We start from the raw sequence: 13,157 nt of genomic DNA on the forward strand, positions 1-13,157 counted from the left end.
GGAATCATATATAATAGTCGAAGCGAAGGGAGGCAAAATAAAATAAAATAAAAGCAGAACTAGCCACCGGTTCGTAAATTCCTCCCATTTAACCCATGCACCGATTGAAAGCCAGAACAAGCGTGAGGCCAGAGAGGACAGCATGAAGGACGCAGGAGGTAGAAGAGGGATAGCAGTTTAGGGGGTAAGAGGACAGAGAACGAGAAGAAGCATAGCAGAAGGCCCCGAAGGAAGTCAAATATGTAGGCAATGCATGAATAACGTGTGGGAATAAAAAAAAATAAAAATAAAAAAAGAAACGGGGGAAAAAAAAAAAGGAAAGGCCATTAAAGAGTCCCATTAGAAAGCCCGGATTGATTTTTTTTTGGTTGCCCTCGCCCAGAATGGGCCAAAGAACGGTGAAAACAAACATTGAATACTTTAAAAAAGATAAACAAAATGACAGGAAGAAAAAGTGGGAAAGGAGGGCAGCGAGGCGCTGTTGAGGCGGACTTTAAGGTTTGCGATCCTTGAGAAGGACACGCGGAGTGCTGGGGTCGAGCAGCTCCATCATCATCTTACCTAGCTCGTTGTGTTTGATCGGCTTAGTGACGTAGTCGTTGAAGCCAGCGTGGGCGGCATCGTCGATCTGGTCTATCATCGCATTGGCGGAGAGCGCCATAATAGGGATCTGGGGGAAGTGGTTGTGGTTCTCCCAGGATCGGATCTCCTTGCAGGTCTCATACCCGTTTTTAACAGGCATTTGAATATCGCACTGCCGGTATGTTAGATTCAGACACTTTATGGGATGAAAGGTGGTATAACGCATACAATTATCAGCGAGTAATAGCCCGGCTCTTTGGAGAAGACCATGTCGACGCACTCTTGGCCATTCCCGGCAGTTTCAGAGACAAGCTTGACTTTATCAAGGTATTTTAGCATGACCTAGGTTATTTTAACGTTAGCACTAGCGCCATCACGGCATAAAGGCAAGATAAGAATGTTAGTACATACTGTCCGGTTCGTCTCGTCATCTTCAACAAGCAAAACTCTATACCCCTTATTGCCAATGACCTCTTTGACGATCTTGGACATATTTTTGAAGCTGTTGTTAACCTCACGTGCCATATCTTGGTTTCGATCTTTGCTCAGCTCCCGCTCGCTCCTGGGATCGAATATCAAGGAAAACGCGCTTGGCTTGACGGGCTTGGGTACAATAAACACACTCTTCCCGGCTGCTAAGAGTTCCTTGTATACGGCAGTGATGTTGCGCTTGAGGTAGATATCTGCTATTATCACTATTGTCGGACTAGGAGGGCCGTCAGGATCGGTTTTAAGAAAACTGGACATTATCTCGGTCACCTCAGGGGCTTCTGGGAGACCAAGAACTATGTGCGTCAGAGGATCATTTTTGTTCAGTCTTAACTCCCTCCAATCTTCCATATCAAGCAGGCAGGTCATCTTGGACTGCACGCCATATGGTACAACTTGCTCGATGTGCTGCTTGATTGCTTCTCGAGCATAGTCAAACGGACAGATTAGCACCGTGTTGTACGCTTTGTATATAAAGGGAGCATCCATCGATCTCATTGGCGAACAGAGTGCTGGAGGAGCCGCAGTCGAAATATAATATTCAGATTTTGGTTTGGCAATGGGCAGCCGCTTTTCTTCTCCCGTCGATACTGGGGCAGTAGGTGGCCGTGACAGGTGGTCATCGTCTTGTATCTCCATCACTTGACCAGGCGTGGGGGGCTCGACTATCTCCCCGGAAGGCGACTGGGGTGGTGCCCCGGCCATCACATAGAATGAGAACTTAGCTCCCCGCCCTTCTTTGCTAGTAGGTGTCAACCGCCCGCCGTGCATCTCTACAAGTTGCTTTGACAAGAACAAGCCTAAGCCACTACCAGCGTGCTGTTGTGACCCGTTCGTTTCAATCTGGCTGAACCGTTGCATTAGGCGCTCTGCATCTGTCGAATTGAAACCTTTACCAGTGTCCACGACTTCGAAATTAAGCAGGATCTCAGATGGTTTCGTGTTGACGTTGGGATCGACGAGGATCGAACATCGCGTGCAAATCTCGCCTTGGGTAGTGAACTTGACCGCATTACCCATGAGGTTGATCAAGATCTGACGGATACGGAACCGATCTCCCAGCACAGTCGAAGGGACATCGGTGTCAACCAAGTAGTTTAGTTCCAGACCCTTGTCGATCGCCCTGGAGCTAATGGTGTCTATGGCGTCTTCCAGTACAGATCGGACATGGAACCACTGCCTGACAATATTCATCTTCCCTGCTTCCACCTTTGACACGTCAAGGATGTTATCCACCAACTCACGAAGATTCGTTGAGCTGTTCTGGATCGTATCCAGCATTCTTCTCTGGTCATTGTCAAGTAAGGTATCAAGTACGAACGGAATTGTGCCTAAAATCCCATTAAGCGGCGTCCTAATCTCATGAGACATGTTGCTGAAGAATTTCGTCTTAGACTCCATCTCCCTATTCAACTTCTGCAGGGCGGTATTGAGCTCACGCTCCAATAACTTGCGATCGTTGATATCTGTACATGTACCATACCACGATGCTTCACCGCTGCCAAAGTCGGGTGTCTCAACTTTGACCAACCGCACGAGGTGCCATCGGAAATCTCCTTTTCGGGACCTAAATCTGATTTCAGTTGTATAGGAATCTCGACCGTTCTCATCGCGTTGGATTGTAACGATTTCTCGTCGCACGAGTTCCTGCAATGCAGGCGTTACGCCTTTACCAAACACTCTGAGTGGATTATCATATTGCTGCTTCTCTGCAGATGAGGACGAGGGTGACGCCTGTGTTGAATTCCTTCGACACCTCTCGGCTTCCTTCAGCGTTTCAGCGAGGTTTCCATTGGACATTATACGGGCAAACTCAGGTATATCATTCGACTCTGGAATAACCTGTGGAGGCGATAAGATACCACATTTCTCCAGATCATCGCGATGAATATACTTTGCAAAGCCCAAAGTCATTGCTTCATCAAGGGACTGGCCTGTGTATAGCTCCCATTGCTCATTTACTGAGATCAACCCACTATACTCTGCGGCCTCGAAGACAACCTGAGGAATTGAATTCGCGAGAGCTCTGTATTTGACATCGGTCGCGAACATCTCTCGCTCCTGCGCTGCCTTGCGCTCAGCGACATGTTGTTCATGAACATCCAGAAATGAGCCGATCCAATACAGAAGCTCACCCGCCCCTGATATGAGCGGATTTGCCCGGAAGATAAACCACCGGTATTCAGATTCATCATTGAAGCGTTTTACGCGCACGCGCTCTGTAAACTGCGATCCAGTACGCAACGCTTTTGTCCAGTGTTTTAGTACCTTTTCATATTCACTAGGATGAACGTTCTGCCAAGGGTCCCGAACTCGCGGTTCCATAGGCTGGCTTCGCCGATACGCATCAAACTTTGCATTGGTCCAAATAACCTCGCCGGTATGTGGCTTTGCAAGGAAGAGGTGTAAGGGTATCGAGTTGAGCATCAGCTGCGCAACTGTGTCTGGGAAGGGACGCGAGGAGACCTCACGATGCCATTGAGCGGTGAAGGAGCCTGTTGACGAATGACGTGAAAATTCGGCGAGCATCTGTGGAGTATTCTGACTTGCTTTTGTCGGAGCTTCGGCAATCGAAGGGGTATGTACTAATCCCGGGTCCCTTGAAGTTAATTCATCGTATGCAGCCTTTTGTTGTGACGGAGGGATTGCAATAGCCAGTCCTTCGGTTGGTGTGCCTTGAACACTGTTATTGGCCATTGCGGACGCTGCAGCCGCAATGCTATTGCTGTTATTGTTCTCAGTCGAAGACGGGCTCTTAGCTCGAAAATATCCCTCACCAGTAGCGTCACCACCGCCCAATTGAGTCAAGGGACTTGCATAGTTTACATGCCCCGATAGACCATTAATGAGCTCAAGCTCACTGTTAGCGTCTGAAAAGGTACCGCCGAGACCCAAGAGGTGACCATATCGCTCGACAGTAGGGCTCGTGCTTTGTTTTTCTAGTTGGCTGTACTGCTGCGCAAGGCAAAATGAAGTCGTAAGATGAGGAAGCAGTAGTGCTAGAGAATTTCGGAGGTTGGTTGGATATGGGATTATGGGAGCTAGGAGGGATATGACAGCAACAGGAAAGCGGAGCGTATCCGACCTTCCCTGTCGTGACGAGGAAGAATGGATTAGGGGAATGTGGATGACGCTCTTTGCACAATCGATACCAATGGCCTCCAGGGGAGCCGTTTCTGAATAATCGTGCGGCGGTGGACTCGAGGCGAATGCATCTTCGTTCACCTCATTATATGTTTCGACAAAGAAGGGATTGACGTCCGGTTTTAGGAGAGGAGCAGGAGATGGAGCAGGCGACTGTGACCAAGGAGAAGGCGGAGTTTGTTCATACTCTTCGTACTTTTGGGCTGGAGGTGAAGGGTCAAAGGGAATCGGCTGGTATTCGTGGCCCATGAGTGTGGATTTTGGAATACCCCTGCGTTCTTGGGCCGAAGCTAGGCTAAGAGACAACGGAGTGGATCGATGGGATGGCATGGGTCCTTTCAGCGGTGCTCCTGGTGTCTCCGAGCGTGGGGTACGCTGGATGATGTCCTTGTGCTTGTGAATTGCTGCATTGCTATCAGATGAGACATCTTGCATGGGGTCATCAGCGTATTCTCTCGTTAATGCAACGGGAGTTGTGCGGCCAAAAAGTTTCACCACACCTGTCCGCTTAATCAATGGCTCAGGCTCAACTTCTAATGCTCTAGGAGTAGAAAAGACAACAGCAGTTGGGCTCGGTGGCCCGGACGCAGGCCTTGAACCAGGTCCAGATGTGGCCCCGGGTAACTCGCCGCTGGGTCCACGGGACTGGTTCCGGTGTTGGTGCAGTTGTTGAAAGGTCCCACTCAACGGGACAGCGTTGAAATCACATACATCAGCCATGATTTCGTCCTCGCGCATGTGCTTACGCGGTTTTTTAAACTCCCCACTGGAGCTTTTTCGTCGTGAATGGCGGCCCTTTAACGGCATAGGACCGCCTGATGCATCTTCGTTCCATTTCTCTGAAGGGTAAGAAGCATGACCAGCAAACGAATGACGACCCATCAGCTTTGGACGACGACTACCAGTGACAGATTTTGTATATTTGAAGGTATTGCCGTCCTCTTTGGTAGCTTCGCTGAAGCGGGCCTTAGAAGAGGGCTTTTCGCATTCAGCCTTGGGGAGAGGCTGTGGCGACGAGAGGAATGGCGTGGATTCGTTTCCATATATACTATATGTAGCCTTCTGCAGCCATGGGACATTCTCTAGATCAGTAGCGTCGCCTGGAACCGCAAGAGTGAGCCTTTCAGCGCCATAGTGAGTCTTCAGAATCGGTACCACATTGGACCACCACCCATCAAGACCAGGGTCGGCATTTAAAGCAAGAGTGATATCATAGAGATTGGGGGCCGGGTAGGGAGAGCTGTCGGTGATCGGTGCGCTACCAGGAGGTAAGAAGTCTGCAGGAGCAGCTGTTATCGAGGCAGCTGGCATCTCGTTCATTCTCTTGAGGGTGTCCGCTGTGTAAGGGTGTCTGATAGACCGCCGCTTTGGTTTTGTCCCTCGAGGGGAGTGAGGAAATGGAGAATAAGGCTGGTGCTGCTGGCCGTGGAATCCCAGTCCATTCGAGGTCGCAGCATTGGCAGCGTTTGTATTCAAATTCAAGGCTGCCGAAGACGCCAGATGACCGTCCTTTTCGGCATTGGTTTTGGCTGAGTGAGTGTCAAACGGCGACAGAGGAGTCACTAGTGACCGTTGTGGCAGGCTCGATGGCCGCATTGATCGCGAGGATGGAGACCTGGGGACCGACGGCTGGGTTGATTGAGTAACCTTTTCATCGGATGTGTTTGGTGTCATGTTGGTATCCGAGTCAGTGAATCCAGAGTCGGTAGAAACAGATTCCTGGGCATAGTAGTACTGTGCCGCCTTCTGCTGCTGCTGCTGCTGCTGCTGCTGCTGTTGATTCATGATGGTCTCACCCATACGTTTCCGCAGCTCTTCAAGAACGGAGCCGCTTGACTTCTTGCTATTCTGAGACGATTGATGAAGTCCAGCGTCTGTCAAGTCGAGATCTGGTGCTGTCGCATCATTGCTATTGTTTCTAATAGTGTTTCCGCAAGTAGCAAACTCGGAATGGCGCGAGAAAGGTCTGGGGGTGATGTTGGTATCACGACTCGGACGCGGTGCCGGCTGCGTCAGGTCAGAAACGAGAATTGATGAGCCCTGGCTCTCCTGGTGCTGGTACTGCTGGCTCTGCGGAAGTCCTTCCTGCTGGTAGTCCTGCTGGCAGAGGTTGAGGCTGTCCTCTGGCTGCGAGCAAGAGAGACGGCGCTGGTGGTGCTGGTGCTGGCCGGGAGAAGTCATAGAAGCGAGAGGGCCAACAGGCGAAGGTAACGGCGGAGTCCGCATGCTGACATGCCTCCCTCGCTGGCCAGTGAAGTCGTCCTCTGTCTGGCCTGGCTGTCTATCTCTGTCTATCTCGCTGTCGTGTCCTGTCTGGCTGCTTCACCCCCCCGTTGGCGGCGGCGGAGGTGGCTCTTGGGAGGCGGAGAAGAGGCTTACAACGACGACTTTACAGGCGAGCGACAGGCGGGTAGGGGCAGAAGCAAGCCATGCATCTCTCGGGGATCAGGAAAACGCAGACGACAGCCAAAAGAAAAGAAAGCTGGCTGACAAGAGCTCGCTGCCGTCGGCGCTGGCGCTATCGTGGATGTCGGATTTGTGTCTTCGTCAGGTTCAAGTTTGAGGCGACGTCGAGGAGGTGAGGTCGAGGTTGAGTGTTTGGAGTCTTCCGCTTTCGGCAGTATCTTCGCCGTCTTTAACTCGACTTCAAAAAGTAAAAAAAGGCAAAACAACGACGAAAATCTTCACGGGTCAGTCAGTCAGTCAGTCAGCAAACGAGGTCGACGACGGCGAGCAATCCAACAGCCAACAGCTGCGCTAGGAAGAGATCCCGTACTTTTTGCTCTTCTTCCTCTCCGTTCTTCTTTTTCTTCTTCTTCCCCCTGGTCCCTTGGCGGGTCTCTACTCTCTTTTCTTCTATTCTTGCTTCGACTAGCTACGTCATCGCGCTGCCCCCATACAATTTCCCCCCCTTCCCCCCCGGTTACAAACAAAACCTGCCATCTGCTGGGTTCAACGAACTAATAATAATACCAACTAACCACTGGGACTAGCAGGATGGAGTACTTGGAGTGTTTGGGACAGACGCCAAAGCTTCTCCTAGTCGCCCTTTCATCCCCTGCGCCGTTACAGACTCGGATTCCGACAGAGAGGTTCGCCAGCTGAGCGACAGATAGACAAACAGACGGGCAGCCTGATAACTAGGGGGAAAAAAAAAAGAAGAGAGAGAGAGAGAGACCGCACCCCGGGACCCTGCCTATATGCTGATTACTTTTTTCCCGTCACAGTACATATGTGGTAAAGCCTTGCATTGGCCAGGACTGGACAGGAACACGACGGAAAGCAAAATAAAAAACGATATGACATATAATGGGGGGGGAGGGGGACACAGGGACGAGAGAAAAGGGGAAAGACAGAGAATTTCCTATCAGGCGCACTCTCCGCTGGGCCAGTCGTGGCAGCAGCCTCTCTCACACTTCCTCGTCCTACCAATCCAATTATTTACTTTGAGATGTTGTTCGATAGTTGCTCGAACTTCAAACGGCCGTCCAAAAATAATTGGAAGAAAAAGGAAGCAGAAAACTAACTACGGGGTACGGAGTACATAGTTACGGAGTACGGAGAGAGTGTACGTTGAGTGGCTGCTCGACATCGTCACTTGGGCAGTCAGACATCTCTCCGGTAGTTGCTTCTTTTCTTTTCCACCCTAAAGTTGCACCGGCTGCACCATATACGTAACTGAGAGACTACGGGACAGTACAATCCCTCGACCTGTACGACTCCTCATGTTGATTTATCGACCAGACCATCTCTCGATTTCCACGGATATTCTCAGATGTCGATTAGTTATTTTGTCTGCCTCGGGCTTTCTTCACACCCTTCATTTATTATTCGACCCACAGCAAGGGGGAAAGAGAAGAGAAGGTGAAGGGGGTAGGATCCACCGCCGCCGTTAAAAAAAAAAAAAAAAAACAACCAAGTGTTAAGTATACATATATGTGAACCGTTGGCGTCTTACAAGAACAGCATGCAACACGCATCACACTATATCCATACGGAGGAAGAGGGAAACCCCGTACTAGTCTACGGAGAAAAATCACAAACATGGAACGATTTTCCTGCGAGAAAGAGAGGGCACACACACCTGCACTTGGGGGAAATGAGTAAGAAGAATTCAGATAAGGCTGAGATCGGCGGCTTCAATAAGCCATCAGCATGCAAAGTGACATAACAGAGTGGCAGCAAATTAGAGCTCAACAGGCCGGGATCATATTCTGGAGTGCAGCACCAATGCTAATCGCCGACTCTATCCCTTGCTCGAGGTTGTTGCTTCTGATCATGCATGATGATATATATGGAGTATATATTTATTTTTATATATATTTTCATCTAATCGCGGTATCGTTTAATATGCACCAACGACCTTCGCTTCACATTAAGCGGCCGTCGAGCGGTGAGCACAAGGCATGAGGTCACTGAATACGAATCGTTGAGGATAATGCCTGTTACCCATGAGATATGGGTAGCGCCTGAGATTTGCAATGATTTGCATTTTTTGCCTTTTGGCTTTTCAGCCGTGTGGGATAATTTAAATAACGGTGAGCAACTCCATCCTGATGACGATAGGATGGGGACGGTTCGATGACGGTGATGCCGATGCTTCTCCGTCCGTACCTAGCAGTATGTAAGCAACATAACATTGACATACATGCGCCTGTTGCGTACTCGTATAAGGCATGCATCCATCCTTCTCCTGCCTTCTTCCCACCCCCCCCTAATCACCATATCTTCCTTCACTTGCTTCATCCCCAGCAAAAGGGGGTGTTGATCGATTTCAATAGTCTGCACCCCTCGCACCTCCTGTGCTCTACCTGCTCTACCAGTCAGAAATATCGACCACTGCACCTTTCGTCAACTCCTCCTCCCTGTTGTGTCGGCCACATGCAGTCTTGTTAATGTGCAGGGCAGATGGGAACCCATCCCGAGGAATCCGCTGAACACGTTTTTAGCGCCTTACCCGGCACCATGGACTGACAAGAGGGGACATCAGATCATTCATTGGGACGTGGCTTTTGGTGATGACAGAGGTGTTACTACTGGTGGTGCTGGTTCAGGCCATCACAAAGTCCCTCACGGTGCTCTTCGGACGGGTACGGAGTAGGGTCACAGAGTACGCTGAGCACTCGCCTAGGAAGTATGACGTGTAACTTGCTGGCCTGTCTTGGTTACTGGAACACTGGCGCTGTCATCGGTCAGACCACACAGCCTTGGAGTACGCCGGCTGATTGCTCTGCTGACGAGGTTGGATCAATGGAATAGGCTATCGGCGCCGGACGGGGCGGTCGGTCTCGTAGGTATGTAACTAGTTAAGGTTGTTGGTTGGATCTCACACTAATAACGGCCTAACAGCTGCCAGGCAGGAAACTGTTGAGAAGGGATTTTGTGACAAGTTGTTAGCTCTCGTTAGTTCGTTCCTTTTCTTTCCCTTTCATCCTTAGAAAAGACACCTGCATCCTCTGACATCATAGGGTCGTCCGTTTACCCTAAACGGAATACTTCCAAGACCACAGTTCTCAGGGGTAGATCATGATGGAAACGCATAGACAAAGAATAAGGGAGCCTTGTCTCAAAAGCACTTGGTCGACAGCAACGAGGTTCAATGGAAATAACAAACGAGATCGGGTATTTCGTAAGAAGAAAGGCAGAGGAAGGCTTGATAATTTCTTCTTCTAGCCACGAGTCGTGCTCTGGTGGGTAGAGCGACGCTGTGCAAAATAGCCTTGAAGGAAACGCACAGATGACCATTGTTATTTTGTTGGTCTCACTGTTTGCTTTATTGACGGACTAATAACGAGTGTCTTCGAGAGGTTACTTGTCGGGGTACACACCCCCATGCTAGGGAGGTCGGAGTGTTATACCTGGATTAACGTTGATATACAGGGCACGGGTCTATAAATAAATGTGTAGTTCAAACTACCTGGTGTCAAACGGAAAGTATAGGAAATATGAATAATGAAAACTGGGCATCTGGGGAGTCTGATAGTTATCCGTGGGTTGGCTTTCGATATATCAACTTCGCCCATGCACATCGACACATATACGACACTCAGCAACGAGAGCACGGAGTACAGATACAGCACTGACTCTAGCATAGAGTATGATAGGTAGAGATAGAGATATGGATGAAATGTGAGCTGAGGGTCCCTCGAAACCTGTAGCCGGGAGGAGCTAACCTCCCGGCTAACCGATGTCCAGTAACAATACTCCATACCCCGTCTTGATACTGTAGCATCCAACCGATTTCCACGATGCCATGGCATGCATATGGATTGCGATCAGGGACACATCGTGTTTGGCTCGTTTTCTGGGAACCATGGGCCCCTGCTTTGGCTTTAGGTAGCTTGCCGTTTCAATCCATGGCCCCGAAGGCTACCCATAACTATCGTCATTGCGGGCCCCGGGGGGTGTCATCAAGAGAGGCAGTTTCTTCTTCCTCCCCTGACCAACGGAAAAAAAAAAAAAAAAAAAAAAAACCTAGGTTAAGTTTTGCCTCCGCATCGTAACTTCTATATTCTCAAACTTATGAAGTCACTACCAGATCTGAGGAATAATGATCTTCTGCGAGGATCCCGAAGGCGTCTCACAAGCTGATTCCTCATTGCTTTCATGCATCCAGCTTGTGCTGCCATCCGCTTGATCACGAATTACATCGTTGTTCTTCACCACGCCGTGTGTCAGCTGGGAGGCGGAAAGGAAGGAACCAAGTGCTGCAATTCGGCCAGGTGCATACGAGCATCGGGAAGGGCGGCTTTCAACCACAATAAATCTCTGTTTGTTTTGGCATGTCTTGATATCTCAGGGCCGTCGACCCAACATGATTCGCAGCCAGGCAACCTCAACCAATTGGAGCAGGCGGGCGCTTTTGACGAAGGGAAAGCGGTCTGATTGGTGCCCGGATCCACAGTCACGTGTAGAAATGAGATACCCATCATCCAATAATATCCCGTGAATTGTATAATCACATAATATACATCCAATAGTGCTAATTTATCATTCAAAGCACAAGTACAACTATTTTTTATTGGCTGAAATATATGATGCACCATGTAATGGACTTCCTAAAATGGCATCGCCCTCTGTCTGCAAGGATCGCAAGTTGGGACTTTTTGATAGAAGAAAGAGAGAAAGAGAGAAGCAGAAGAAAAGGAGGAGAAACTTGGCAGAGTACAGAGCTCACTAATGACAGACGAATAACAAAGACAGAAGATAAAAAAGGTGGGAAAAAAGGCTGGTGCAGGACTGGTTTGCAGCGAAGTCAGTCCGTCTGCCAGGGCCGATGTACAGTAGCTAGGTATAGTCTTATATCTCGTCCCATGGATTCCCTTACGAAGTTGCTTTATTCAGGCCTGCTCTCTTGGGAACTCTAGTTACCTCAAAGGGAGCTGGGATGGTTCGTGGAGCATTTGAACGCTATGTGTTAGGAATAGTCACCCAAAGAACTAGTACCCTGGAATATACAGCCCAAGGTATCAGAGTATGGTAATGAATTATTGCTGTATAAGATTCTATCTGATCCCCCCCCTAGCCCGTCAATATTCCGCGGGGTCGTCTCAAATAGTTATTCGTTGTCATACAAGTGCCAGGGGCCCTTTCACCCCCTGAGTCTGCGTTGACATTGATATCAAAGCCCACAAGACCTGTGATAGCCAACCTTAGAGCTGTTGTAGCCCGTTTTAACTCTCCCTATTCATGCATAGACAGCCTTCTATGGAAAGCCATGCAGATGCCAGAGACATCCCCCTGACCAAGGTTGGCCAACTACCAGTGACCTTTGTCTATGCGCACGCATACCAGCATCGTATGGCAGATCCATAACTATCCGCCATTTTCAGCGCAGAGTCTAACGAAGTCCGCCAGCCAGGTCAGTCAGAGTGTCAACCAACCCGAAGATTCGACTTCAGAGACCCTCTCGAACAACTAGGCTCGGCGCATAAACCATATGCGTAGCCGGCCCCCTCTGCTAACCTTGATAAAAAACCATCTCCTGCAGACTTAAGCTAGTGAGCGCTCTGGCTAGCTCAACGCATAAAAAAGGGGGCTCAGCCAGGCCTTTTAAGCCGCAGCAACAGCAAGCAGCAGCAGCAGCAGCAGCAGCAGCAGCTCAGCGAGACTGAAGGGCCCGTCGACCAAGCCAGTGACAGCCTGCCCAACCTGATCGTGTGCCCTGTCGTCGCGGGGCCATCCAGCACCTTAGCAGCAAAGCCACATCAACTGACACTGCTGCTGATGCCTTCTCTCCAGACAGCGAGGCCTGCTGCCTGTCCTCGACCTTGTTCAACCGTATAAACCTTCCCGCAAGAGGTGCGCCTCCGTAGCTGACTCCGTTACTGACTAGCTGGACTAGCGCTGGTGCGAGAGCCACAAGGCGACTTGCGTCAGTGACCCCAGCAGTTAGTTAGTGGACTCGTGGCTGGAGGGTTTGATAGGCCTAGGCTCGATCCCCCCCCCGGTGTCATCGCTGAGACAGATTGGAAAGCGAAGAAATCAAGTTGGAAGTTGAAGCGAGAGCAGCAACAAGGGCTTCCTTCTGGTCCTTTCCATGCGCTTTGGCGTCTTCTTCGTCCTTTTCTTTCCTGCTTCTTGAGTTACCAGAGCCAGCGGGAAGCACATGATATTCTTTCTTCCTGCCTTTGGCCTTCTTCTTCTTCCCTTTTCTGTCGCCGGCCAACCAAACCGCAAGGCAAAAAAATTAAAAACATCCCAACTCAACAACGACCAACTTCCTCCTCCTCCCCACATTTCTCAGGTTAATATATATAAAAAATTCACCCTATATATACGCTATTCTCCCAGTGACAACCATGAGATTTCGGTAATCGGTGACCTCTGACCACGGACATGACCCTCCTCTCGCTGTCGCTGTCGTTGCCGCCGCCGCCGCTCTGTTGCACCGCTTGCCCTCCAGGGACCTCAGGGCAGTCTTCGCTCCCCGCAACCACATA

General features: G+C 49.9%; 2 protein-coding genes across 2 annotated transcripts; both read right to left on the reverse strand.

Moving 5' to 3' along the window:
* Positions 1-493: 493 nt before the first annotated feature.
* On the reverse strand, positions 494-6,441 carry TRV_02915 (sensor histidine kinase/response regulator, putative; the record flags this gene model as incomplete). The annotated part of the gene is made up of 3 exons (XM_003022882.1): positions 494-778; positions 811-924; positions 994-6,441. The coding sequence occupies 3 exons, from the start codon at positions 6,439-6,441 to the stop codon at positions 494-496; spliced, it is 5,847 nt and encodes a 1,948-aa protein (XP_003022928.1).
* A 6,226-nt stretch (positions 6,442-12,667) lies between these two features.
* TRV_02916 (uncharacterized protein) lies at positions 12,668-12,954 on the reverse strand (the record flags this gene model as incomplete). Its single annotated transcript, XM_003022883.1, has 2 exons — positions 12,668-12,864; positions 12,936-12,954. 2 exons carry the CDS (start codon positions 12,952-12,954, stop codon positions 12,668-12,670), a joined length of 216 nt encoding a protein of 71 aa, XP_003022929.1.
* Positions 12,955-13,157: the final 203 nt, after the last annotated feature.

Source organism: Trichophyton verrucosum (assembly GCF_000151505.1).
Source record: "Trichophyton verrucosum HKI 0517 chromosome Unknown contig00253_1.f1.exp, whole genome shotgun sequence".
NCBI lineage: Eukaryota > Fungi > Ascomycota > Eurotiomycetes > Onygenales > Arthrodermataceae > Trichophyton > Trichophyton verrucosum.